At 38.3% G+C, this 27,791-nt stretch overlaps 1 protein-coding gene across 2 annotated transcripts; it reads left to right on the top strand.

Moving 5' to 3' along the window:
- Positions 1–67: 67 nt before the first annotated feature.
- On the top strand, positions 68–27,428 carry LOC124298821 (transcription factor SOX-4-like). 2 transcript variants are annotated; one of them, XR_006906908.1, is made up of 3 exons: positions 68–1,279; positions 21,005–23,397; positions 27,167–27,428. XR_006906908.1 is itself a non-coding variant. In XM_046751383.1 (2 exons), the coding sequence occupies exons 1-2, from the start codon at positions 1,175–1,177 to the stop codon at positions 22,169–22,171; spliced, it is 1,272 nt and encodes a 423-aa protein (XP_046607339.1). In that variant the 5' UTR covers positions 68–1,174; the 3' UTR covers positions 22,172–25,340. The 2 variants fall into 2 exon arrangements, 1 of the variants encoding a protein (XP_046607339.1); XM_046751383.1 differs by lacking the exon at positions 27,167–27,428 and having other exon boundaries at positions 21,005–25,340.
- The last annotated feature ends 363 nt before the right edge of the window (positions 27,429–27,791 follow it).

Genomic DNA, 27,791 nt, shown 5'->3' with positions numbered 1-27,791 from the left:
GTTTGTTCGAGAGAAGTTTGTTTCACTTTTGTTTGTTTTGTTGTTTTTGTTTTTCTTTGGTTTTTTTTTTTTTTTTTTTTTTAATTTTTTTTCTTACTTCGCTTCTCACACACGCGCACCAACTTTGTTCATCCACCGACCGGCTTTGATTTTTCACTTTTTCTTTCGCTTACTTCGCGGCAGACGAAAATTACTGCCTCGTCGATAAAGGAGAGGAGGGAAAGTGAGGAAGACAAAACAAACAAAAAAAAAAAAGAAGAAGGAAAATCGACTTCTGCTCCCGATCGATCATCTGCCGACGGAATTTCTTTTTTTTTTTCTTGGACTCAGCGTTGTTGCGTGACTGGAGAGATTTCTTCGAAAGGGAGAGAGAAAAGGGGAATGCTCAACGTCGTGTTTTCAACATCCGTCCTCTGCAACGTACGAGGAGAAGATAAACAAAACAGAAACAAAAGAAGACAAGATCAAATCGTCGATTACACGATCGAACAATTGCCGCGCGCGGATTTTTGAATAATCTGTTATCCGCTCAGTTTTATTCTCGCGGGACAGATCTCGGCGATCCGATATATTATTATTGTACATTGTTGTTGTTGTTTATAAATCATCACGCGCAGTGCACAGGAGTTGCTGTTTTTACGTTTCAAGTTCTTTTCGATTGTTACGAACGCTTTGCTTAAGAATCGAGAACGTTGAAATTTCCCGCAAAGAAACGCGGTGAAAATTAACCACGTGTAATCAACGGACGGGTGAAAAATACTTTGCTCAAAATCCCACCTCAAAAATCATCGTGTAACGCTTAAACAATAAGAAAAACAAAACAAAAAAAAAAAAAACTACGAGAAACAGTGAATGTATGTATATAAAAATACACATACGATGAATAAAGTACGTTACAACAAGAAGCTGGCATTCGACGCGTAAAAGAGAGAAAAAAAAGAAGAGCGAAAGGAGTGTACTTTTTTTCTGTGCTTCGAATTATGAAATAACTGCATCCTTGCGTGTGTCGATACTGCGTAATGTAATTACAATTTAAAAGTAAAAGTGAAGTGAAAAGTAAAGTTGAATAGAGAGAGAGATAAATAGAGTCGCCGTAATCGGAGGTCTCGTTATTTCTTGTTGATTACGAAGAATAGATAAAATTCGAATCAGAACGCGTAATAAATAAGTTAAAATGGTGCCGCAACAGCAGGACAGCCCTTCAAGCTCGGGGATTCCCCTTTTCGGATCGCAGCTTGTGGATAAAAATTCGCCGACACCTTACTCGGACGCTACTCAGGTAAATACTTGTTTATGTTTTTAATCTGTTAAAGTTTTTCGCCACCTCGCTCGTTTTCTCACCCTTCTCATTTTACCCCCTTCGCGTGTTTATTCTTCGTAGGGATATTTGCCGGGTTTTCCAAGCGGTCGAAAGTTCTCGAAGATAAAAACAAAAGATCGTCGATTTTTAAATCTGTCGAATTCGATTCCGAAGCGGAACGAAATATCGGTCGCGAGAAAAGCACGAGGTTGAAGTTGGTCGCGTTATCGTAACGAAACATTGGGAAAAAATCATTGTTTTTTTAATGTTACGATGATTTTGAAACATTACCGTAATTGAGGTTTTGTCTTATTACGGTTTACTCGAATTTCAGACGATTCGAAAATCGCGAAATAACGGTTTTTCCTCGGCACGAATCGTTGCGTTAATGTTACTAACTTCGTTATGATAATAAAAGAAAGCGCCAATTTTAAATTCCCCCGCGTTGGTTTTCGAACAGTGTATTTCTCCTTTGACAGCATACGTAATTTCGGATCGTAACTGAACACTCGAGGCAAAGAATACCTGTCAAGTTGCGCAAAATAAGTAATTTCTCAAAGCTATGTAGAACAATGTAAGATCGTGAATAAATACAACAATAACGACACGTGGGCGCAGTGAACGATGAATCCCTCTTGAAAAATGAAAAGAGATAGATAGGTGTGTAAGTAAAAAGAGAATCAGGCTAAAGTTTGTAACGTTCTCGTAACAATAAACCTTTAGAAAAGGTTATCAATTTATAACTGGGATTATCGGGAATTTAGTAAACCGTTAATAAAGCATCAATCAACAATCACATACTTTGTCAATACAACTTGTTCGGTTATTAATCCCGTCAACGTAAAAGAAAAGACGCGACACGTCAAAATATGAAGATAACGAATTGGTAGATGTATCCTTGTTTCATAGTTAGAAATAAAAAGTCATCCGCTGCCATATTTTGCGTGTTGCAATGTTCTTCACCGTTTAAACAACGCATCGTTCTTTTTTTTTTTGCGTGTATTATATTCTACCACGACCTATCTTGCCTAGTCATGATTGCGAATAAACGAAAAAATCGAGAGAGAAAGAGAAGAAGAAGAAGAAGAATGAAAGAATGAAAGAATGAAAAAGCGTGGGCGAACTGCTTAAAGACGAAAGCCTCGAGTTTACCGTCCGACGGCTGTTGCTGGGAAATCAGCTGTGGAATTAAGCCAGGTTCTCTACGCATTAAAATACGTGCACAAACGTACGTGAATGAAGTTGTGCGCAAGTTGTGTCTTCTCTCTTCATCCCTTTTTTTTTATTTTTTTTTCATACCATGCCCGAGGAGAAAGAGAGAAAGGGAAATGAACGAAAGGATGAAGAAGGTGGTATAATATTTTATGTTTGCAAACAAACCTTTCGACACTCTCCGAATCTCATGCCGTTTGTTATAATTTGTTGTTTTTCTTTTTTTCTTTTCCTGTTTTTACACACATTTATCGCGACTCTTGTATATCATCTATTTCGCGTATTATGTGCCGCTCTCTTCGTGTTTTGGCCACAATTTCATCGTCCGTATCTCGACGATGACTGTACGCGGATTGTAGAAACAGAGAAGTAAATCGTGGTGAAAAACAATGAAACGTAACACACAAAAAAAAAAAAAAAAATGGGGGACGAAACACTTGACAGAGATGAAAAAATATTTTAGTATCTAGGATGTGTTTGAGTAAAGAAGATAAAATAGAGGAAAGTATTTCGTAAAATGCGCGTCAATTTTGTACATACCATACACACACATACGGTTATTTAATTTTTTAAAACTTTTTTTTCATCATCCGTGCAACAAAACTATAAACTGTAAAGTCTCCTGCACCTACGGTTTAAGCGCGCAGAGTAAAGTTCTACCGTCTGTTTTCTTTTACTTTGCTTTAATCGAGATATTTCGTGGGTGTATCGAGTTATTACGACAATAATGATGGTAATAATGATTGCGAAGTAGTAATTTTTCAACTGCGCGGGTGAAAGGAAATAAGTGTAGAAGATGAAAAGGAAAAAAAAAAAACAAAAAAATCAAAAATTGAAAAACACCAAGATCGATGTAATAAATTACGGAGTAATTGCAACCGCTGTGTAAAACAAAGAGGATGAAGAATACGTAGACTTTAATTTTTGCGAGTTATGAATACGGTTGTAGACAATCTCGCATCTCGGGAGTTCTCCTTCTATTATTACAAAATACAGTACAGCGTGTCTTCTCGTTCGTTCGAATCTCATATCGCTCTTTAAGTTCTCTTTAATAAGCGAAAGAAGTGAAGGAAAGCCGCGGTTAACGGAGAAGACGAGACGAGGCGATGCAGACAGAGTCGGAAAAGAGGGACGGTATACATATATATATATATATATAGAATGGAGATAATCGATGCACCGTGACCGATTCGGAATAATTAATATACCGAGGGCCAAAGACCGTAACGCACTGTGATATAATAGAAACTGACGGCGAAACAAGGATTGTGTAGGTAAAACCGAGGAGAAGAAGCTCGTAGGACGAAAACGATAAGTAGGTGAAAAAAAAAAAAAAAGAAAAAATAACAATAATAAAATAAAAAGAAAAAGACAAGAAGGATGGAATGGAAGAAAGAAAGAAATACGAAAACAACGGTCGAACAAGAAAATTGAAAATAAATGACGGAAAAAAAAGTCGAAAAAAAGTGTACCAAGGTATTATACTCTCTGATCCGACTTTCGGGTCCTTTTCTCTATCTTTCTTTCTTCCTTCTTCTCACTCCTGCATTCTCATCGATCAGGTCAGTCGAGAGGCTTTGAAAGAGAAAAATCCGACTATTTTCTTCCCCCCTTATTCGCGTCGTCATTTTGTAGTCTGTAATTATACGAAAGTAGTAGAAGAAGAAGATGAGGAGGAGGAGGAGGAAGAACTGGAGAAGTGAAACCAGGTCATGGATGATGGGGGTAAAGATGCAGTGAGGTCGGAAGATGGATGGATTGCAATGATCAGAACGTAGAATCTTCAGAAACGCGAACAGGCAACTCTTGTAGAAACTTTCAAATTTTAGAATACTTACATCGAAGTATGGAAAAGTGAAAATGTAGAATCGCGCAAAGTGCGGAAAAGTAGAGTATAATACAACCGTCATTCTTATTCTAAATTTTGAACATAACCATACAATGAGAATGTTGGATGGATTGAAAAACAGAAGGGTTAAAATTTTCGATTATCCTCCGATTCTTCTTCCTGTCTGTGTAAAAAATAAAATCAAAAAAAGAAATCTAGGATTCGGACCCTTTTGTTTTCTAATCCTTACACATCATACTCACATCCGCACAAACCTGTACGATTTCTCCTCTCTTTTTCTTTCTTCCGTCTTCTTAGATGGATTGAAAAATAAAAAAAAAAAAACAAAAAATGCCAGCCTTTTTTTCATCGCAAGTCGCTTCGTTCCAGCCCGCAGTCGTCGGGTCAGTCATTAAGTCGGTCCGTCAGTAAGTCAGTGAGTCAGTGAGTCAGTCAGCGACGCGCCTCTTCGTCCGTCGTCCCTTGGCGTCGCGACGCGGTTCCCGGCCAATTATCTACACCCTTCTAAGGATCTTTTTTAATGGCCCTTTCGAATCCCGACTAATTCTAGACTTTGGCTCCTTCTCTATCCTTATTCCTTATTCCTTTTTTTTTTCTTTTCTTTTTTTTTTGTTTCCTCATGTTTCTGCTTTTTACCCTTCTACGCGTCGACCCTACGTCTAATAGAAACACACACTGTATGTGAAATTCCTCCTCGTCCCTCATCTTTTTATAATATATGCTGCTGTTGCTGTTCGATGTATTTTTGTTACAATTATTATTATACGTTTCGCAATAATGATAACGGCATTAAAGTGAGGAAGGTTTGCGGTTAGTCAATTTTTATTCATTGCCGTTGTTTAAAAACAATTTTTTTTCTTTCACCTTCATCTTCGTCTCTCACATTTTCAAATCCATAATTGATGGAGAAAACGAAGGAAAATTAAAATGAAACTGAAGACTGAATCAATTTACAATACGGATTCGTCATTTTTTTTTTCTTTCTGCTTCTTTGTTGGATTATTATTTGTTCACCTACACGCAACAGTTATATGTATACATATGTGCAAACGTACGTGCATAATATAAAAATCCGACGCGGATTATCGTGAAAATCTCTTTATTAATATTCTATCGGGTAAAACCCCGCCTCTCAACCACGTGTAAAATTATCCTTGGTAATTTTATATATATTGATGGAATAATATATATAACGATAAATATATATATTATATATATGTATATATTCGTTCGCAATTGGAGTTTCCCCGAGTCAGACGGACGACGAAACGAATTACGAATATCTCTTCTTCCCTCCTCTTACGCATTTGCAAACCACCGCCACCGTAGAACTGAATTCATTCCGCGAACCTCGATTCTTGACTAATTTTCGTTTCATTTCTCGTTCGTTTATTATTCATCCGAGTTCGACAATTTCGTTACAAGTTTAATGTAAATAACTTCTATTAAGGATTATAAAAAAAAAAAGGGGACGACGGAAGACGTCGCCGGACGAAGAGAATTTAATCGTTGGATAAAACGAAAATCGATGCTTTGCTTTTGCCTTTCGTTTATAAGATAACAACAATGATAATATCGTTAATGAAAATACAAATAACACGACAAAAAAAAAAAAAAAAAAAAAAAAATGGGACACGTGCTTGAGTTGAGAATGCTTCGAATGAACGAAAATCCTAGTAATAATTATCGTTTAACGAACTTGTTATTTCTTTTCATTTTTTCAAGTTTTATTTGTCACTACGAGTAAGAAAAATTAGCTCCGTACTCGCCGCACGGAGGGAACTTTGTTAATAGATAATAATTGTAAATTGTCTGTACGTTTTTTTTTTACTTTTTTTTTTTTTTTATTTTGTACACGATATCGTTTCTTTTTTCCTCGCAGGATAATGCAGATTATTTTATTTTACTCAGCCATGCAACGTCGTATTTTACACACAATGTTAGATATGTATTTATATTTTACGGTTTACCGCAAAACGCAATCGGTGCAAGAAATAACTCGCCGGATCTCTGACAAATATATTTATTTATGTATACATACACACACAGGGGCTATGTAACTTTATCTTGAGTATGTTCGATGTGTATTGTCGAGTGTTAATTTTATACTTGAATGCGCATGGTGTTAACGTGACGTATGTACGCGCATATTATATCTCGTGAATGCATTGCGATGTATATTAAAAATCAATCTCTCGCTTTCAATGCGTCGGCACAGTTTTCTTCTCTCTCTTCCCTTTTTTTTTTCAAAGCGATTTCCTTCATTCCGTGTATGACTCTTTTTTTTTTTTTAGTTGCAGCAGCTTGACCGATAATAACAGATCGATCGAAAACGAAATTTTATCGTTCGAAATTCGATCGCCGTAGGTGTGCGGAAAATATTACCGAACAATTGTTTTATATAAATAAATAAATTGGCCAATATCCGGGGATAATGCATGCGATGCGACACGCGTGTAGGTATAACGTTGATTAATACACGTGTGTGTCATTTGCTCGTTCGATGAAACCGTACCTATGCACGTTTTCGCAATTTGATAAATTGCACAAGATTCTTGGTGCAATTGCACTCTAATTTCATTATCTCGGTGTTTCAACCCGGCTATTAACAAATCGGTAACGATTATGTATAATTCACCTATTGCATATATATACACACGTGTGTGAAGTCCTGTACTTTCTCAAAATCTTCATCGTGCAGACAAACTTATTACACACATATGGATATAATAAACACCTTGTGATGTGAGAAAATTAAATTCACAATAAAGTTGGTTGAAAAAGAAAAACAAGAAAAATCCGTATTCACCCACAATTCATCAACTTCGTTTGTGAAGTTTCATTCGTAGTTTCTTTCCACGCGTCGTGATATATTTTTTTTCCCCCACCGCCATGATTTCGTTCAATTATCTTCTTTTAAATGACACCCACTTCAAGGAGTCTTTTTCAAATTGAGGAAAAATGTAACGTCATTGTTTCTATTCACCTTGCATCAATGATGCAGGACATGCTTTCATTATTTTCAATATATTTATTCTCTGTTTAATTACAGCCTAATATTATTTATTCGCTACACGGAACTTACGCACACATGTATAGATTGTTTTTCGATCACGATCCTGTTATTATTTTATTTATCTTAACATTTGTATAATTGATTATTATCGTTGAGTATTATACGGTAGTACGGCTGATACGATAATTGCGTTTTTTTTACCATCTTAATATCTGATGGAAATCTTCTTATCTCTGGTCAATCGCTAAAAGAAGATGTATCGAAGTAGAAAAAAAAGAGAGAAAAATTAAAATTGCAACACTGCAAACTGTAGTATTTATTCGCTACATTGTATTCTGATAATTATGGATCACGATTGTCGGACGAAGAATAAGAATATGACGAAGTCGAATCGAATCCGATAACGGACGAGGTTTAAGATAGTAACGTTATCGTAACGAAACATTGGCAGGGGGGGGGGAGGGGAGGGGGATCGTTATTTTCTTTACTTTACAATGATTTTTGAGGAAGCGATATTTCGAAATATTATTAATTGTTTCGTTTTATTACGGTTTACCGAATTTTAAACAATTCTAAAATCGCGAAATAACAGTTCTTCATCGGCATTGATCGTTACGATAACGTCAATACGATGATAATAACGGAGGGTTTGCATTAAAATACGTACATCGCCGATCAAAGTCGCGTCCCATTCCTTAGGTTACATAGGTTAGCACACACACACACACACACACATGTATAGTACATGACAAATTATGTGCAGAGCGACAACAACGTGTGGATTCTAACTTTGAGTTTCACAAATACAGACGAACGAAGTGAAAAAGAAAACGAGACGAAACTAAACGAACGACAATGACAGTTTACATAAAGTGGCGGAAAAGATAAGATTGAATCAGAGGTTGAAAAAACGCGAACAATATTCGATAACGGACGATAAATTGAATTTTTTGCTCGGTAATAAAAATCGTGGCTTGGGTAAACGAAACAACAAAAAGAAAGAAAAAAGTAAACAAAATTAGATTCGATATTCTGTGTCTATTTGTGTGTGTGTGTGTGTGTTAAGAGTTTTTCGGGCGTCAATATTACGTACAGTTTACACATAATGCATACGCGTACATAAACATATGACATATAACATATACCTATAAAGAACATACAAGCGACGCTCGCTGACAACATTGAAAAGATACGGCAATGTCACAGAGATTAGATCCGGCTTTTTTTTCTCGCAACGTTTTTTCTCTCCTTACTTTTTCTCTCTTTTCCTTCTCCTTCGCCTCCTCTTTCCTGATTTATCGTTGTTGAGATATCGTAGATGCTGTATATTCGATTGCATACGTACATGTATGATGTAAAAATATTACGAGCACGCGATCGATGCACAGCACTGCTGGTCGATATTATCGTGCAACAAAGTACGTAACACGCGTGTATATAATTCAATACGCGTACCAACTTGGATTGTTTCGAGCTAGCGTGCACGAGCTGTCTTCGTCAAGTTACAGCTACAACCTTTCGACAATCTGGAAAGATAACAGTCGACACGATTCGCTCGGTATTATTGTTTATAATAATTCAATATTACACGTTACATGCGTGTATGTAATTATATCGAAGCGGACGCGACGATTTTCGTAATCTACGAACGCTTCTGCGACAACGACGATTGTAGCCGTAGGAAAGATAAGAAGGAAAAAATAAGAAGTGAAACAAAAAAAGCCAAAGTGTGAAATTCGGTCAGACTATCGCTGTCTGGCCTTTTTTCCTCCCCTCTCTGTAATCTGCGTTTTATGTCCTGTGTTACACATGTGTACGCATTTAGTGCGAACGAATTCATGGATGTACGTATACGCGTGAGATTGAGGTAGGCAGACGGACAGCAGGGATAGAAAGAGGCGCTAGGCTGGACTCGTTTTTTCGTTTCGTTATCGGTTTTATCGTCGTATCTTTCGTACCGGACGAACGACGAATGACAAGAGCTGCAGACACGGAGACGACGAAATATTATTATTTACATATATTATATGTATACATATTATTCGATGCGGTTGTAACTTAAACGATATGCATATCCTCCTCTCCGAATCTCTCTTTTCTTTTTTCTTACACCCTTCTGAATAATCGCCATTCGGTTACAATGGAACTTTAAATCGAAGCGGTCTTTTAGGATTGTGCTTGTATACCGGGAGAATCTCTTGAAACTTGAAAATCAACCGCGCATGCGCGCGTTTTATCCGCTGTTCGCGCAGGCTGGCCAACCCGAGTTTCGGCTGTCAAACTCTTTCCGCCGGCGATGCGGTTCGTACGAATTTTCGAGGTTAGAATCTCGAATAATCGAGACGGCGACTCGGAATGGTTTTGGAAGCATTTGTTATCGGGTCGGAAAGTTGACTCTTCAAAGAACGGTGGGAATTCAATGCTTACGCTCTTTGAAAATTCAAACGTACACATTTTCCGTACGTTGGCCCGCCTGCATCGCGGACAAAAGTATCGCTGCGGCAAGATTTCGCCGACCAATGAGATTTAACTATTCGGCGCATGCGCGGTTGATTCTCAAGTTTCGAGAGATTGCCCCGGTATTATTACTCGTATATGTACACACACACACGTGTGTTAAATTAACCCTTGGACTGTGTATTTCTTTACTAGTTGTATTACGTACAACGTGATGTAATATTATATGTATATTCCTTATTGAGGGTGTGCGCGTACTGAAACACATAAAATCTGTTACATTCTGTTCCGGCACCGGAAAATCTCGAGTTCATCGAATATTGAGGAGTTTTTGAAAATTCTCGTCACGGTTGTTTTCGCTTCTCCAATAATAGCGGGATTTCTAAAGTGGAAAGAGAATTTCGAAAAATTTCGTACTCACGGTGTTTCCCGAAATCCCGGATAATCTAAATGACAATTTCTCCCAGCCGTCTAGAATTATGAGTTCCGTAAGAGGTTCTCTTCTCAAAATAGTCGACTCACCTCGCCTCGCCTCACCGAAAAATATGCTCTCGAATTCTTTCACATCTTTACAATAACATCAACTGATAAAAAGAGACGAAAAGACGAGATTACAATGAAAATTATAAATTACCAATGTCTCGTTTCCGCGTCGCGTGTATCACGTTTTCAGTATATATATAATATGTATTGCAAATAACGATACGACGGTTTCCCCGTTTTCGCCGCATGATATTTCAACAATAACAAACGTCCAAGTTGCTAATACGTGACATGCAGACGTACAACATATATGTATACGCATAAGCATAAGAGCAGGAGGCTTGGAGAGTGTACGACTTGTACCGTTGACAGGGGGCGATCAGCTGTGCAGAGTAAAGCCGCTCCTTATCCCCCCACCTCTACTAACCCTCTCTCCCCCTCTCTCTCTCTCTCTCTCGATCTCTCTCTTTTCTTCCTCTTCTTCCTCCTCTTCCTCTTCTTTCCGACTACTCCCGTTTTATTTAACGGCACTATCATCGCAAGAGCACGAACAGCGAGCTTTTTTTCGCTTCTCGTTCCTCATCACTCGCATGTGTGATCACCTCCATCACCATCATCACCATCATCATACACACAAACACAACATGTATTTAAACTGAAAACAACCAGTTTCTTTACTCTATAATAATTATATATATATATATATAAGGTACGTCCCTTGTAACATACTCTAAACTCTCGGCAGCGGAGATTTTGGTTTTAATTTTTTTTTTTTTATTATCTTATCGAAGTAGATAAATACGCTACTTATCTCATTTCTTATCTTATATTCCTGGTCCACGTTGCTCTCCCTCTTTCCGTTTCATTTTTCTCTTCAACATGCTTGTTGTTTTTCTCTTTTTTTTTTCTCTCTTTTTTTTTTCTTCACTTCGCCTTCTGTTTTCTATCACGTCGTCGTCGGCGCAACCGACCAGCCAACCGAGCGAGCGATCTGCGACTCTTGCTCGTTTCACGATTACGCGATTTCCGGGAGATGCAGATACGCCTGGTGTGCATAAGTATGTATGTGCAGCGGCGAAAACTGCTCTATCGCGTCTCCGTAACGATTGCGTCGATTTGTTTATAATATTAATATTCAAAGCGACAAATTTGCCTATCAATGCAAGTGTCGCGCAGCGTTTTACATGCCGGACGTTGAGAAATAACAATTTTACATTTATAGTATGTATATATCAAGAGAAAATCATTGGTCGAATTGACGTGGAATCCCCCATATATGTATAACGAACAATGATTTTCCCCTAGCCTTTTTTTTTTTTTGTTTTTTTTTTTCAATTTAAATTGCTTTAAGGAATATTTTTATACGATTCTCTGGTCCCAAAAAAATACTCATGAATTCTTTGACTTTTCTTTCTATCCCGGATTAATCAAATCTATATAAAAATAATAATATCGTATAAATACGATACCGTTAAAACGGCAATGTACACACAAATGTACGCCATACTTTTAGCTTCTGCGATTCTGAAATTTTCGTAAGAAGTCGCGTGAATGTAAATGTGTGATAAAATTATTGGACGAATTATTGAAAAAAAGTGAATCGTCGTTTTACAATTTTTTTTTTTTTTTTTTTTTTTTTTTCATGTAATTTTCGATCCGACGTTCAACTTTATCATCAAGAAAAAAAAAAAAAAAGGAAAATCAAAGTCCACATCGGTGATTCATTATTTTTTGTAATATCTTCTGAATCCCATCAAACGCACGTACACGCAGATAAAATTATGACTACACTCCGTGGGTTTAGTCATTTTTATTTTTATTCATCTCAGCTTCCTCGTCTTCTTCCTTTCGTTTTAAATTAGAGAATCGTATACATTTTTTTTTTTTAATTTTTTATTTTGGGGTTTTTATTTATCTCCTTCTTTCGTTATCTCGTGTTACGCGTATAATCTTTTCCTCATAATCTCGTACAATGTATATAATAATACACACAGACAGAGAGACTTGGCACGTTTGACGAGTTATAACAACACCAACTACGAATATCTTATAACGTGTAATTCTCACTCCGGCGATATTGATGCTGATGCTGCCCCACATATTCGCTTCTCGCTATCGGATTCGGTCAGGATGTCGTCGAGTCAGCTGACCAGCAGCCGGCTGTTTCCGTGCTGAAACGAGCACACGTTATACGATTCGTATATTACACGTCTGCTGTTTAATATATATTTTAAAAACCCTTTTTTTTTTAAAAAAAAAAAAAAGGAAAAACAAGGAGGAAAGAAACGTCGTTTGAAAATTTTACTCTGGGTCTTGCAAAATCATTTATCGTCTGCAGCTCCTTCGAAATGATTATCGACTAGTTCAGAGTAGTTGAAGTAACAAATAAGTGAAACCCTTGTTGGCGAGTGAAGAAAATTTTAACAAAACACAGTGATGACGATGATCAGCTGGCTGTGGCTGGTTGTTATAAAAATCGAAAAAATCTCATCCTTGTCAAGTTTTTCACATTATATCGTCCGATACAACGATTTTATCTCACACACGAAGAACCGGATTCGTTCGTTTGTTTTTCTATTTTAAATCGTTGTAAAATATGAAATTGTTTACAATATAAAAGAATCCAACATTTGATATAACGGTAATATATCAGCTTTTCAAAGCTCCATAAATAAATATGACAAATTTTTAATTCGGCACAATAGCGCATTTTCAACATTTTTACAATAATTCCCGACAATTTATCCAACCGCTGATAATTGACTCGCATTTGAAAATAAAATTTCTACGCGTGTTAAATCTCGGTCTCGTCTATACTAACAAGTTACTTATACATATTGTTGGGTGAGCGAGTGAGTAAGACGGTGGAATCGGCTTAAGGAGGAGGAACGATCGGTTCCCACGATCTCTCTGCGAACTTACGTACATTCTGCTACTCCGCTTATAATATATATATATATATGTATATGTACGTATGTATATATAACATCCCGTATTACACGTATCCAACTACGTAAGCATCGCGAATCAGATAAATATATATATATATCACTACGTATGTTGTGCATTATTCGAATGTCGTTATCATCATTTATTATTACTTTCATATTATCGCAAAGTCGAAAGATTTTCAATGTTTAAATATCGAATTATTATTGTATCTGACGACGATTTTTGTTCTACTTACTCGGGTACTTTAATTTTGACGACGAAATATTATAAATCTAATTACTCAAGTTTGACTTACGATTTTTACCGTTATAGATTATAATGCAAAAGTGAACAAGTTTCCAGACTACTCGGAGAATTTTATCTCAAAGTTAGGCTTCGAAGTTTACATACATACATATATATATATATATATATATATACACACAAATTAGCTACTGTCTTACACAACCGTCACGACTTGACTTATTATTCTGTATTTTTAATGCTGCATTCGAGAGATTGAAAGAATAACGAAAAATTTTCAAACATCTTTCAGAATATATACACACTGTTACAAGTAGTTTCGATTGGTTGATCAAAAAGTTTTCGTAAATCATGCCAATATTTATATCTACGTATCCTGTATCCCCCTTGCACATTGATGTATAACGTACAACAATAATAATAATAATTCTAATCGCGTCTCTGGTCATTTATAACATTATTATAGACCATACAGAGAATATATAGAAGAGTAGCTGCAGCTGTAGTCTATAATCCGATGGTATAAATAAATCAGCATCTCATCGCGAGTAGCAGCAGCAGCAGCAGGATGAGGAGTCGGTTCCTCTCTTTCCCTCTTTCTCTCTGTTCTTCATACACCTCTACACACGTATTGTATTATAGGCCACAAGTTTGATAGTCGGTCGTGATATCTGATCCTATACTCGGCGTGCGCGGCGTGTCCATCACGACTTGGCGATGGTGGTGGTGGTGGTGGTGTAATATCCATGTGGATTATAAATTATAATCTCGCGTGTCTCTCTTATAAGGTATTAGCGGCGCGTATTAAAATCGTACACGTACGTATCTGCGTATGCATGGATGCATGTACGTACGATAAGTACGTAAGTACGTAGCCGCCTTCCGATACCCAAGCTCTACGCAAATTATTATACCGCTGATCGGAATACGTACGACGTACCTCCTTGTATACTGTAACTTACCAACACTCGCGACACAACCGACCCTACCTAATAGCGTCATTACTCGGTGTAAGATGTTTATATTTTACGCATGCGAGTTTGTCAGAGATGGGAGCTGGATAGGTGAACCCGTTTTCACCCTGATCTGCGAAGAGAAAAGAAAATAAAAATAATATAACACACGTGAGACTACCAACTCGATAGTCATTTAATTATGCGATTGTCATTAAATACGACGCGTTAATATTCTTCGCTGATGCGGAAATTAAAAAGTTACGGAAAAGTTTGCTTTCTTTTTTCCTTCTTTTTTCGATTTATACGACAATTGCGTGACAAAGTAGTATAGAAAAAAAGTTTGCGGATATGTTTATTTTTCTTTTCAATTATCACTCCGCGGATGTTTATTGCAATATATTATATCGCAGTTACTCGATTGACTTCGTCGTACGGAAAGTGTAGATAAACATGCGGACAGATGTATGGATGGATGGATGGATAGATAGATGGATGGGAGGAGAGGGAGAGGAGAAATATGGAGGCATAAAATATTAGCGAAGGTCAATCGCGTGTGTAATTCCTAGTGATTGTATTATACACATACTACGCGACATGTGTAATAACGTACCTTATACCCGTTATACATCCATGTACGTATTATATTACACACGCATCGATTTATGCGAGACTATTAAATGCGGGCGATTGGTAACGCCCGGTTATAATACACGTATAACATACGTAGGTATAAATGATGATGTGGGAAATGTGCGGTTATACGGTATAATATACTCTATATATAAGTCAAAACTACTGGCAAAATAATATTTAATATGCGTTATACATGTATAATAACTTGGGTACATACTTACTCACCGTTTATCTTCGTTTAAATCTTGTGTATAGACGATTTTAATGTATCATCTAGTTTAATCACGTCATTCGCGGATTATAATTATACGGTAGCCGCTCCCCGTTGTACATTTTTCCGTATCTCTCTTTCTCTACAATTTTTTTTTTTATTCTCACCTAATATCTGCACCACATGTGTCGCACTACATGTATACATCTGTACATGTACATGTATTTGCTTGCTTGTTTGAAATATATAGATGTGAAATTTATGTCGGTATAGATAGTTAATCTATCCATATGTTATACGTGTATAATATTGGTAGAGAAATGTTGGTAAAACGTCTCCTCGATCAGGTTTTCAAGTAATTTATAATCGATTCGTGTTTGGGTATACGCGATAATTTTTATATTAGTATTCTATTTCTGTATCGCTCGTATGCTTGAGGTCGAAGTGCCATTTTGAGAAATAGCGTGTCGTGTTAATAGATCATTTTTCATGTACCTTGGCGAATTTGACACGAATCGTGTTGGATTCATTCGGATTATCGTCAGTGTACTTACCGAGTTCGTTAGTAACCCGCAGTAATCGTACCTCGATTGAGGATATACCGGGGCAATCTCTCGAAACTTGAGAATCAACCGCGCGTGCGCCGAATAGTTAAATCTCATTGGTCGGCGAAATCTTGCCGCAGCGATACTTTTGTCCGCGATGCAGGCGGGCCAACGTACGGAAAATGTGTACGTTTGAATTTTCAAAGAGCGTAAGCATTGAATTTCCACCGTTCTTTGAAGAGTCAACTTTCCGACCCGATAACAAATGCTTCCAAAACCATTCCGAGTCGCCGTCTCGATTATTCGAGATTCTAACCTCGAAAATTCGTACGAACCGCATCGCCGGCGGAAAGAGTTTGACAGCTGAAACTCGGGTTGGCCAGCCTGCGCGAACAGCGGATAAAACTCGCGCATGCGCGGTTGATTTTCAAGTTTCAAGAGATTCTCCCGGTATACAAACCACACTAGTGCGATTTCGGATTTTGCATTTCCAAAGTATTATAATTCTCGTGTAAATAGTCGAAAAGTATTCGACAACCAATATTTGGTGGGATAAAAATCTCCCAATAATCCAATGACAATAGTCTGGATGTGAAAAATGACATTAATTTACTGGAAATACGTCAAAATCAGAATGGCGAGAAAAGAAATCTTAGTTGTTCCGAATTTGCACTGTCGCGATGTTTACGGGTTAACGGTCATGTCGTTGGATGAAGAAGAAGAAGGAGAGTAAACGGTGGTACGAGAAATGAACTCCGTTGAGCAAAAGAACCAACGAAAGTGGAGGGAAAATGAACGTAATGAAACCAAGTAAGCACAGCACCAGGAAATGATCGTTCGCCAAGACGAGGACGGATGTCGGTGAAGTGATTCACTTACTTCGCGGTCTTACAGTTTCTTTGATAAATTCTTTCTCACGGGTCACACGTAACTTCAGACTATGCAGTGCTGAAGAGTATTTATACGATGATTACACTTGCATACCTACTACACCTGTCCGCTTAACCGAGATGCGTAAGTAGATGGGCGTTCATTTTGTTCTGTTACCGTCGTACGTCAAGACACAGCGAAGAGATTACGCGCTGCTTTGGCGGTCTCTATGTATCCGCACATCTTTTACGGTATAATGAAGTTACGACCCAACAGAGCGAGCGAGTAAGTGAGTATCGATGTAGGTACAACATACTTTGTGTGTTTCTTGGATCGTTGTTGGTCTTTTCCCTGGACTGAGGAGAACTTGGCATCGTTTTTGACGTACGTTCGTCACTCGCCTCTTACACGGTACATGTACGTATACATACACACATGTGTAACAAACGTTTAACCGCCGGGCATAAACAGACTGTGTCTCTATCTATGATTGTGGTGGTGATGCCGATGCTGATGCAAGTAGTACCTACTCATGTAGGTATACACACTCGTTCAATGCCAACGACCGACCGGGGCGAACGCTGCGGGCGACAAAATTATTCGACCGTCTCCGTGAGCACATTATAGTACGTTAAACTCACTTCATGCTCCTTCTTTTTATTCTTATTCTGCTTCTGCTTCTGCTTATTCACGTAACACTGCGTCGATTCGTCTGAACTGACGTTTAGGTACCTACTCGGTTGGATCCTTTTCCTGAAACAGAAGGGACAAATTTAGACCATCGTGGTGGCCAGTGGTCCTGGATATGTCCTTGAATTTTTCTTGTGTTCTGGAAATATTCTATTTTCAATTGCCTTTAATAACCTTGAAATGTCCTGGAATTTATTATTGGTAATTTTCACCGAACACCATGAGTCCACATCGTGGACAACTACTGTTCGAATTTAATTCCCTTACTCTTCTACTCCGATGTCATTTCCGCCTAAAGTGGAGAGATGCGAACGATAGTGATGGGTTGGAAACGGTCGGTGCAAAAAGAAATAAAAAAAAAAAAGAAAAAACCGTCAAGTTTTACCGCTTTCTGATACCATTTGCGAAACCATTAGCGGAGAAACGTGAAAATGGGATTTTTTAGGTTGAAAATGTGTCGGAATAGATTCTTGAATCCATTGGGAAGATCCTTGAGTTGGTTTTTAGGATTTGAGGAACAAGACACGAGCCTCTAATACCGGAATCGTTTCACGGCTTGAAACGGAATGCGGAAAGTGTATAAAAAGCGTTTGATTTAGACTGCATGTTTGTTTGTTTGGTTGTTTGTCGTCGCGGAAAGTTTCGTTTAGTTATACTATCATATCACGTCAACTATCTTACAGCTGGCAGACTAATGTTCAATACGGCTGGAGCTAGCTAAACAACGTCCGCCTGCCTGCCTGCCTGACTTCAATGACGTTCACCATATACCGACTGTGATCGTTTCAAGATCATTTCCTATCGCGAGGCTGCCGGGCCCCGCATGACCATCCAGTTTCGTATTAACACCGACACAACTATACCGAGTGTGTTTCCAAGTTCGATTCTGTCACTCGTCGTCGTGACAAGATTACGCGACTGGCATTCGTCATAAGCGCGCAATCGTCAGCCACGCTGTCCGTTTAAAGCAACGATTGTGCTAATGCGGATCTTCTTTTATTCATCTTCTCCGGTTAATTGGACCGCGTAACGTTTTACTTATACAATATACGAAACGTCCGCGAGGCTTGCGATTACGCGAACCTTTGATGAAAATCAATCTTTGATCCATCGATATCAGCCACGCGAACAAGTGTAGCGTAAGAAAACGGAAGTGATCCGTGTTCCAAGGCGAGATTGAGCGCGATTTGAAATTCGTTTTTGTTCATCGATCATCGGTAGTTTAAGATTCGTTTGACCGCAAAACGATGAAAAGATCTCGTTTAGGAGGAGGAAGAATAAGCGATCCGTTGTAAAAATCTCTTCCGCGTCAAAGTCGTCGGTCAGATTTCAATCCTCAGGGTCTTCTCTCACTCTTTAGAAACGCAGAACGACGAGAACACGGAGAGCGAAGCTATAGTTCGATATCCGCGAAACTACCGATCTAACAAAACCTAGCCTAGCTTCGTAATCGATGGAAGAAGCTCGGAGGAACGTTGGAACGGTCGTTGGAGGTGGTGGTTGGTGGCAGGACTCGAAGGCCAGCTAAGCGTAGACACCGCGTTGAGATGCAAGCCTGGCTACGGCGTGACCTTACGGCTCACTTCCGTCAGCTGCAGGCTTAATAGTAAATATAGTATAACGCGTATTGGTATGTTTTACATTATACATGTATACGGACTTGGATATACGTTTAACAAACCATGTACGCCGCCGGCTTACGTTCTTACATTGACTTACAGAGCGGCACGTTACCTATGTGGTCTCTGGTGCTACCTACGTATAGTTACGTACCCGCGGGAACTCGTTCGGACTTTATGCTCACCGCGTATTCACGTTTTTATGTTGTGGAAATTATACCCTCTGTGCACAGTAGTCGCCATTTTACGCAACGATTTTTTCGCCGAGAACCATGCGTTGCGAGAACTACGTTTGTTTAACGAGTGATTGGGATCAATTGAATTTTACTGTAACGAAAGTATTTCGAATCGTGGAATACTTGGATTATTTCGAGCCGATAACTATTGTTTGTTAACGTTGAACTGAAATGGTCATGGTTGTGGTCGGAACAGCATTCCGAATGTTGTAGATCGATTATGCCGGTGGTAATTGTTTGCCGAGTAGTGTCAGTTGAAGTCGTAGCAATCTTATGGGAACTTTAGAGATTGGCATCGTTTCAAGCCATTGGATCATGACTGTGAAGAGAAAGAAGAAAACTGTGTGTAACGAATTCAAAGGTGGAAAGATAAGAGTGTCGATTTTGTAAAATTTAAGTATCGACTTTGAAGCGAATGCAGTTTGCAAAAGAAACGATTGTTGTATATGTGCGTTTTACTTTACTATGGTTTACCGATTCCTCCGATAATAACACGTTATACTCTCAAAACTTGAACGTCGCAAAAAGACACGCAGAAAATTGGATTCGCACGGAGTAGAGAGTATTTCTCTCTCCGCGATGTAAATGGAGCAGGGTACAAGAACAGAGAGTATCCGCACTCTCGGTGCACTCTCTGGGAGTTGCAACAACTGCAGAGAAAGAATTGTGTCAAGGTGAGAAGCGATCGCTGAACGAACGTCGGAACCGCAACTTGCACCGCATGCGTGTAATGTGCCTCAGATACCCTGATGAATGGATGGATGGATGGATGGATGGATGGATGGATGAATGCTGGTGTGTACAGGTGTAAACTAGGCACGAATACGCGAACTTGCAATGCGCAAGGTGCCGTGGTGGTGTGCCTGAGCAATTATACTCTCGTTGGCCCCGACTTCCGTTCTGCAGGATGGCCTTTTTGATATCATTCTCGCGATTGCTATCTACGCACGCAAAGATGCCTGCGGTACATTATATCGCACCGTCTATGCCATGGATACTTTAACCACTCCTCGCTTCGCCCACCGTTATACCTACTCTCACAACCATCAACCGTAATGGGTTAAGTTGTCAATGTATGTAACGAACACCCACGAGACGCGATTTAACCCAGGTGCCCGCCCTACCGCGAAGGACCATCTTCTCTCTCTCTCACTCTCTCACTCTCTGTCTTCCAACCTCTCTTTCTGCAATTTTCATATAGCGAATCATCATCACCACACTTGTATTATTCAGGTTGACGTTATAGGCACACCTTCGTAAGGTATCCTGTAAATGTTTACGTACCTACCGTATGAAGGTAAAACAAATGTGAAGATGTAATATCGTCGTAAACCAAATTGTTATAACGTCGTCGTTTAATTGCGTATTGTACCTTTTGTCGAAAACTATAACTGTCACCGTGTCGTTTCCCGTCATGACGATAACAACTTATTCCAATCGGGATGCGCCGTGAAGCGTTTATTTCAATCGCGCGGTACATGTTCAAAGGACCACCTCGCGTCGTTTGGGAAACTCTAGTTACACAGCTGTTCCGCGCCACTCCCAAAGGGCTTGGTTTACCCGTTGGGTGATAACCAGCTTGTAAAACCGGGTGCAACTTTTGGATGACTTTTTTGTTTTTTCATCTTCGTGAACACTACGACGAATATCGATATGTTATACGTTGCAACGTTAAGAGTGGGGCAATCATATGCGTGTACTAAACAACATCGTTCTCCCTTTTATGTTACAGACTAAAAAGAACAACCCAAACCACGTAAAACGTCCGATGAACGCGTTCATGGTGTGGTCGCAGATCGAGCGTAGAAAAATCTGCGAGGCACAGCCGGACATGCACAACGCGGAGATAAGCAAGAGGTTGGGTAGACGTTGGAAGACGTTGGACGAGGCCGAGAGGAAACCTTTCATAGTGGAGGCTGAGACCCTTCGTCAATACCATATGACGGAGTATCCGGACTACAAGTACAGGCCGCGAAAAAAGACAACGAAACCAGCGCCGTCCCCGAAGGCCAAAGACGCGCCTAAGAAGACCTCGAAGAAGCAGCAACAACAGCAGCAACAACAGTCCGCGACGTCCGGGGTGACGAAGATCCAGCACAAGAACGACTCCAACAACAACAGCAGCCTTCAGACACCCGTAAAGAGGCTCCAGTCGGTACCGACAACGAGTCCTCTGTCTAGGCTAAAGGCCAGTCTGGCCTTGAACAAGCGGGGCTCCGCTTACACACCGACACCACCGACAATAACTGCCAAGGTGCCGAACAGCCCATCTTGCGACACCCGGTTCCCCGACTCGCCGGAGTCGGCGAGCTTTTACGAGGACGCTTACGCCGATTGTACTTCGATCGGGACGCCGTCGAAGGTGAAGCGGGAGGGTGATATCAAGCAGGAGGTCGTCGAGCTTCCAGAGTTCACCTGCGGCGCCGACACCATCGTGGCGTCGAGCCCGATAAGGCCATTTTCGGAGATAAGGAACTACCCGAGGAACTCCGTGCTATCCTCGAGTTCCTGCTCGTCCTCGTCCTCCACCACCACCTCCGTCTCCGCCTCGTCCTCGACGTCCTGCAAGGGTTTCCCCGTCAAGGAGGAACCACTCGAGGCTGCGGCTACGGCCACCAGCACCGGATCAACGACGACCGGATGCTCGGCTTCGACACCGGTTGTTAAAATGGAGGAGAGCACGAACCCCCTTGCCGACCTCGACTGTCTCACCGATCTCTTCCAAATTCAACCCTGTGACTTCAAGCTCGATCTCGACATCGACACCATAGCCACCGATCTCGACTCGTTTGAAACCGACAGCTCAAGCAGCGGGTCACATTTCGAATTCTCATGTACACCCGACGTTACGGACATGCTTTCCGACATCGGTGTCGACAATGAGTGGGTCTCGTACTGATCGGGGATGGTTCTTCACCTTCTTGCGATATATGTTTCTTTTTCTTTCTTTTTTTTTTTTTCCTTTTATACACAGTATATATATTATACATACGTATATACATAAACATAACAAACCTCGATAAGTCAAGTAACAAAAATATTATATATATTGGTATAGATTGTATGATATAAGTTGAAGTTCAGTTACGGTGAACTATATATAGAATGGATAAGAAAGACGCGCGTCGAGTTTTAAGTTGTGTAGATTATTATTATTATTATTATCATTATTATTATTATTAATATTATTATCGTATTAAGGTATGTATATTGTATACAAGTCAATGTTAAGAAGCTGCCGTTTGATCTCTTTGCTTCGATATCGGTAGAGGGAAAGAAAGAAGGAAAGAAATATAGAGGGGAAAGTGAGTGAGAAAGCCGAGGCTTTTTGTTCTCGTTTAGGAACCTCCACCAACCTTAGCCATCGCTTTGAACAAAAATGTAACAAGCTCCGATAACTTACGTTTTGGATTGGTGGAAAAATTTCGTCGCTGTGCAGATTTTAAACTTGAGCCATGATGCGGTAGTTTCGATGTATAATCGTTTCGTGCCGTGGGTAACGGAAGGTAAAGTTTTTCCAAAGTTCTCGCGAGTCGGGTGAAATTGTAAATTTTTGAAACCGTTTGTCGCGTGTACTGTAATTTTTGTCCATCAAGCTTGACGGGAATATCAAGTTTTTAGTAAAATTTTTTTCTGTTCCGCGGTCCGTCAACGATCGGTAATTAAAATTTTAGTTCAACGTTTAGAGTACCTTCCATGAGTATATCATTCAATCTTCCGTATCTTGCCACAACAATTTTCGATCAAGCTTGATGCAAAGGAAAAATCGCGTACGCGTACGTACGATAATTATTGCATTATATTAAAACAATTTTCATCTACCTTCAGTCTAAAACAAGTAAAAGAAAATGAACACCCGAGACGAGGCGATGGGAAAACCGTTGAAATTTCTTGAAAATTCACCAAACGATTGAGAAGAAAATCCGAAACCTTGGCAATTTGTCGAAAACTTTGAAATGCCGCGGCAAAGTTTGTTCACGTAATATACTAGTCCTGTATGAAATAATACCGCGTTGTATAAATGACGCAGAGACGCGTGTACAGTAACATCGTAGATACACAGGAATGGAAAGGCAAGGCAAGGCTAGGAGAGAGAAATAGAGAAAGAGAGAGAGAGAGAGAGAGGTTTGTCTGGGTGGCGGTGTCGCGGACCGGAAGCGGGCCCAAACTACAGCTGTTTCCTGTTCACACACCGTTGGATCCTCGCTCATATTCAGGGTTCAGGCAGCGCGCTTCGGTGTTCTTTCGCCGAATTATACGCACACTTTATAAGGTTATTTTGTCGCCGACGTTTCGGCCGGTTCTTTCAAGCTGTACCAGTTGATCTAAACGCCCCCTTGCCTTGCCTTGCCTTTTTTTATACACCAACAGCTGATGCATCCAGCTGATTCCTTGAATTCCTGCATCAATTTTAAATACCAACCAAACAACCCCTCGAAGTTGTTTATTATACGGTCTACGTTTCCGAGAGTCTAGGGAGTTTTTTTTCTATTACGTTTTTTTGAGTGGGAGGGGGGGGGGGGATTTCCCACACTTTGCCAGTTATTTTATATATGTGTATATATATATATATACACACATAGTACAGATTCCTTCTTTTCACATTTCCCTTCCGCACGATTTTAACCCATTTCTTGTGTCCCATTTTTTTTCCCTCTTTTTGTATACGTGAACGCGGATAGGTGGTGATGAAAATTTACTAAATCGACCCCCCCCCCCCCGCTCCGCCTAAAAGAAATAAGAAAAAAAATCAAACTAAAGGAGGACTAAAAGGGAAACGAGAAAACAATACACAACCTTCGTAATTTCGTTTAGTTCTGTAAAATTCGGAAGATTGATCTTTTTTCTCGTCAATCTTCTTTCGAACCGTTTGGTATTCTCCCCCCCCCCCCCCCTCCCGTTCTGAATGTTTTCCCTTCTTTATTTATCTCTACATTTGAATCGCCGCGTTGTTAATACATGTTTTTTTTCTTTTTTTTTTTTTTTTGTAATATACATATAATATATAGACATACACACACGCAAACATGCACGAATTAATTCGTAAATACATGAATAAATACGTAAACGCAGAAATAGACACAAACACACACACGATAAAGTATAACATGTGTGTAATAGCTGGATCGTAAGAGAAAAAGTTTCGAAAAAATGACTAGATATTATTCTTCTTTTTTTTATTTTTTCTGTCCGCAAATTCGTAGTTTTCTTTCGTAATTGTACTGTGTACAGCAAACTAGACCTTTTTTTTTTTTTTTTTTTTGTTTTCTTTATTATTATTTCTTACCTCCGTTACGAAAGGCGTTATGTGGCGTCATTCCGCCACCTTGCTCGCGATCGCCTTGCCAAGCGTAACACACCCAGTGCCCGTCATATAATATATACATGTTGGCGAATAAACGAAGAAGAAGAATAAGGAAAAAGGAATACGATAGCAATAAAGTGGAAGGAGAGAAAATAGAAAAAAAAAAACAAAAAAACAAGCACATTGATTACTCGATTCGGTCTTTTCGATCAATCCCCATTGGGAGAGCCTCAACGATTATCTTGCTTATTGAAATTATCTACCAACGAATCACACCTATGATCTATTAAGAATGGCAATTTTCGGTTCTCGAAATCTGCCAACAGAATATGTATATATATATATATATATATTTTATTTTTCTTTCATACGATGTGATTGTAGTGTCGAAAATAATATTACGTAAAAAACGAAAAACAAAGAACAAAAAAAAAAAAACAAAAAAAAGGCAGGGAGTAAGGCATATGAGAGTAACCATGTAATGTTTTAAACACACACACGCGCATAAATACACATGCACACTGTCGTGTTTTCGAAACCCTTCCTTACTCACGCGTTCCCCGTTATACGTCCAAGCGAATCGAACATATTGATTTTATTATTATTATTATTATTATTGTTGTTATTGTTGTTGTTATTGTTGCTGCTGCTGTCGATGTGCTCGCGTAGTTTCGGAAACGACAAGGGAGAAAAAAAAAAAAAAAAAAAAGAAAAAAATGAAACGAAATTAATTATCCCGCGCAACGCCGCGGCGCCCCAAATAGTATACGAACACAGAGACGGTATGCAGTTTTAAAATGCATATTTATACAATGAATGTAGTAGTACGCAACGTGTGCAGAAGCGCGGTTTGTGTAACGAAGGGTTGAAAAAAGAAAAAAAAAAAAAAAAGGAAAAAAAAATAAAAAAAAACGTTCACCAACATGTTCCCACGGCGGGAGGTACTCGCCTACACGCGCAAACACAAACACACACCAACCTAATATGTATAAATATTTTTTACATACGTAGATACGTTACTTTCTCATTCGTTATGATTATTACTATCATTATTATTATTATTATTATTATTACTACTACTACTATTATTATTGTAACAATTCTTCTTCTTATTATTATTATTATTATCATTATTGTTAATAATTATTATTGATGAAGTATCATGTAATACATGTAAAGATGTAGGCGTATAAGTTTATACATAGCGGTATTTGTTGATAAAATATTGTTTCAGTTTTATAAAAATTGATGTGAGAGGTAGAGAGAGGTGCGCGAGTATGGGGAGAGTAAAGAAAAAAAAATTCTTTCATATTTTTTACACAGTGTTTTCTTTCATCTGTCTTTGATTTCTCCTTATTTTCTTACTTTATATAATTCTTGGTAGTTTTTCAAACTATTATTATTATCATTATTATTATTATTATCGTCATTATTATTATTATTTCATAGCTAGGTGCAGTATAAGTATATATAACGGGGTCAGAAGAAAAATATACATACAACGTCATATCGATCGGTAAACAACGTGTTACAGCATATATATATATATACGTAGACAAAAGTTCGCACGGCGAGCGATTGATTGAAATTAGAAGCGGGTTTGCCTGATTATTATTATTATTATTATTATTATTATTATTATTATTTTATATATATATATATATATAGTAAAAAAGTGACAAAATAAAAAAAAACACAAAGAATTGTAGGAGTGTAGTATTATACAATTATCAAATCTTGATCTCATCACTTGTGCTTTGTAGCTTGTTTATTTCGCGTTATTTTACTATGTATTATTATTATTATTATTATTAATATCATTACCGTTATTGTTATCATTATTATTTTTATTATCATCGTTCGGATTTTATTAAGAATAACTTTTCTCGGCAACGCTAATCGCTAGCATACACACACACACACACGCACACGCAAACATACGCACCTGGAAAAAAAAAAACAAAAAAACTAGCAATTCCTACGAATATGTACGTATATAATGTGTAGGTATGCGTATTATACGATATATTAAAATGTACATGTGTATAAAATAATACACGCACACTCTGCACCATTGCATAGGCGGTCACTATGTAAATTAGACTGGGACAAAAAAAAAAACCGAAGAATTACAAGGAAACGGCTCGATCTACGTCAATTTAGTTGGAGAGCTTTTTTGTAGGAAATTTAATTTCCTTCAAAAATGTGGATTGATAAAATTTTTCAGATTGATAATTGACGGATTTTGGGTAAAAAAAATGCGGTAACTGTTGAAAAATCAATAGATGTAACGATACGCCCCTTAATATTAATATTAAGGGCTTAAACTTTCAGGATAATTTTTATTTGTCGTCGTGAACAATGTTTTTACAGTACCGTTGAAAAAAAAAAATTCTTCGTTTTTTTTTGGCCCAGTATAATATGAATGATGTATCATATACCTTATGGCTCGTCACCAATTGAGCGTATTTATATGTACACATATTTGAGTGTGTGTGTGCGATGTTATACATAAAGCATATAAAACAAAACGGAGTGGACGTAAGTATTTTATTCGTGTGTGTGAGAGGCAGAAAAAAAGAGAGAGAGTGAGGGACAGGAAAATGGCAAGTTATCGTAGTACGTATATTTTATATTTTAATAAAATTTGCACAACGCGGAGGAAGGAAATTTCGGATTTGGATGGCCGGGGTTCGGTGGCAGCGTTGTAAGAGAAAAACTTTGATTTCAAATGGCGATGACGTGTTAAATATTTACGTAGCGATTAATCAATTACTACGATGTATATTTAATATCCCCTATGTAATACAGGTATACACTTATATTATACACACACACATATATATATATATATATATATATATATATATATATATATATATATATATATATATATATATATATATATATATATATCATATCATATATATATATGTATATATATATACATCATACACGTATACACGGTCTGCATATTGTCCTTATCATATACGTAGCGGCGGATGAAAAGGAACCGAACTAAAGGGGGGAAAACAAGGAAAAAAAGAAAACCAAACTTAATTCGTAAAACAACAGCAAAAAAAAAAAAATATATATATATACACACACACACACACAAATAAAGAAATATAAAATAAAGTTTTACGATCGATCGACAATATATTTATATATTATATGTATGTATGTATATCTTCTAATACATGCAATTGTTCAG

The sequence above is a fragment of the Neodiprion virginianus genome, chromosome 1, assembly GCF_021901495.1.
Source record: "Neodiprion virginianus isolate iyNeoVirg1 chromosome 1, iyNeoVirg1.1, whole genome shotgun sequence".
In the NCBI taxonomy this organism is placed as follows: domain Eukaryota; kingdom Metazoa; phylum Arthropoda; class Insecta; order Hymenoptera; family Diprionidae; genus Neodiprion; species Neodiprion virginianus.
This window is presented reverse-complemented; position numbering and strand designations above follow the sequence as displayed.

What these genes read in the sequence shown, in the direction of transcription:
- LOC124298821 (XM_046751383.1), top strand. Translation starts at nt 1,175, where the DNA reads ATGGTGCCGCAACAGCAGGACAGCCCTTCAAGCTCGGGGATTCCCCTT. An exon ending in CTTACTCGGACGCTACTCAG is followed by an intron (nt 1,280 to 21,004) that starts GTAAATACTTGT and finishes TTTATGTTACAG; the next exon opens with ACTAAAAAGAACAACCCAAA.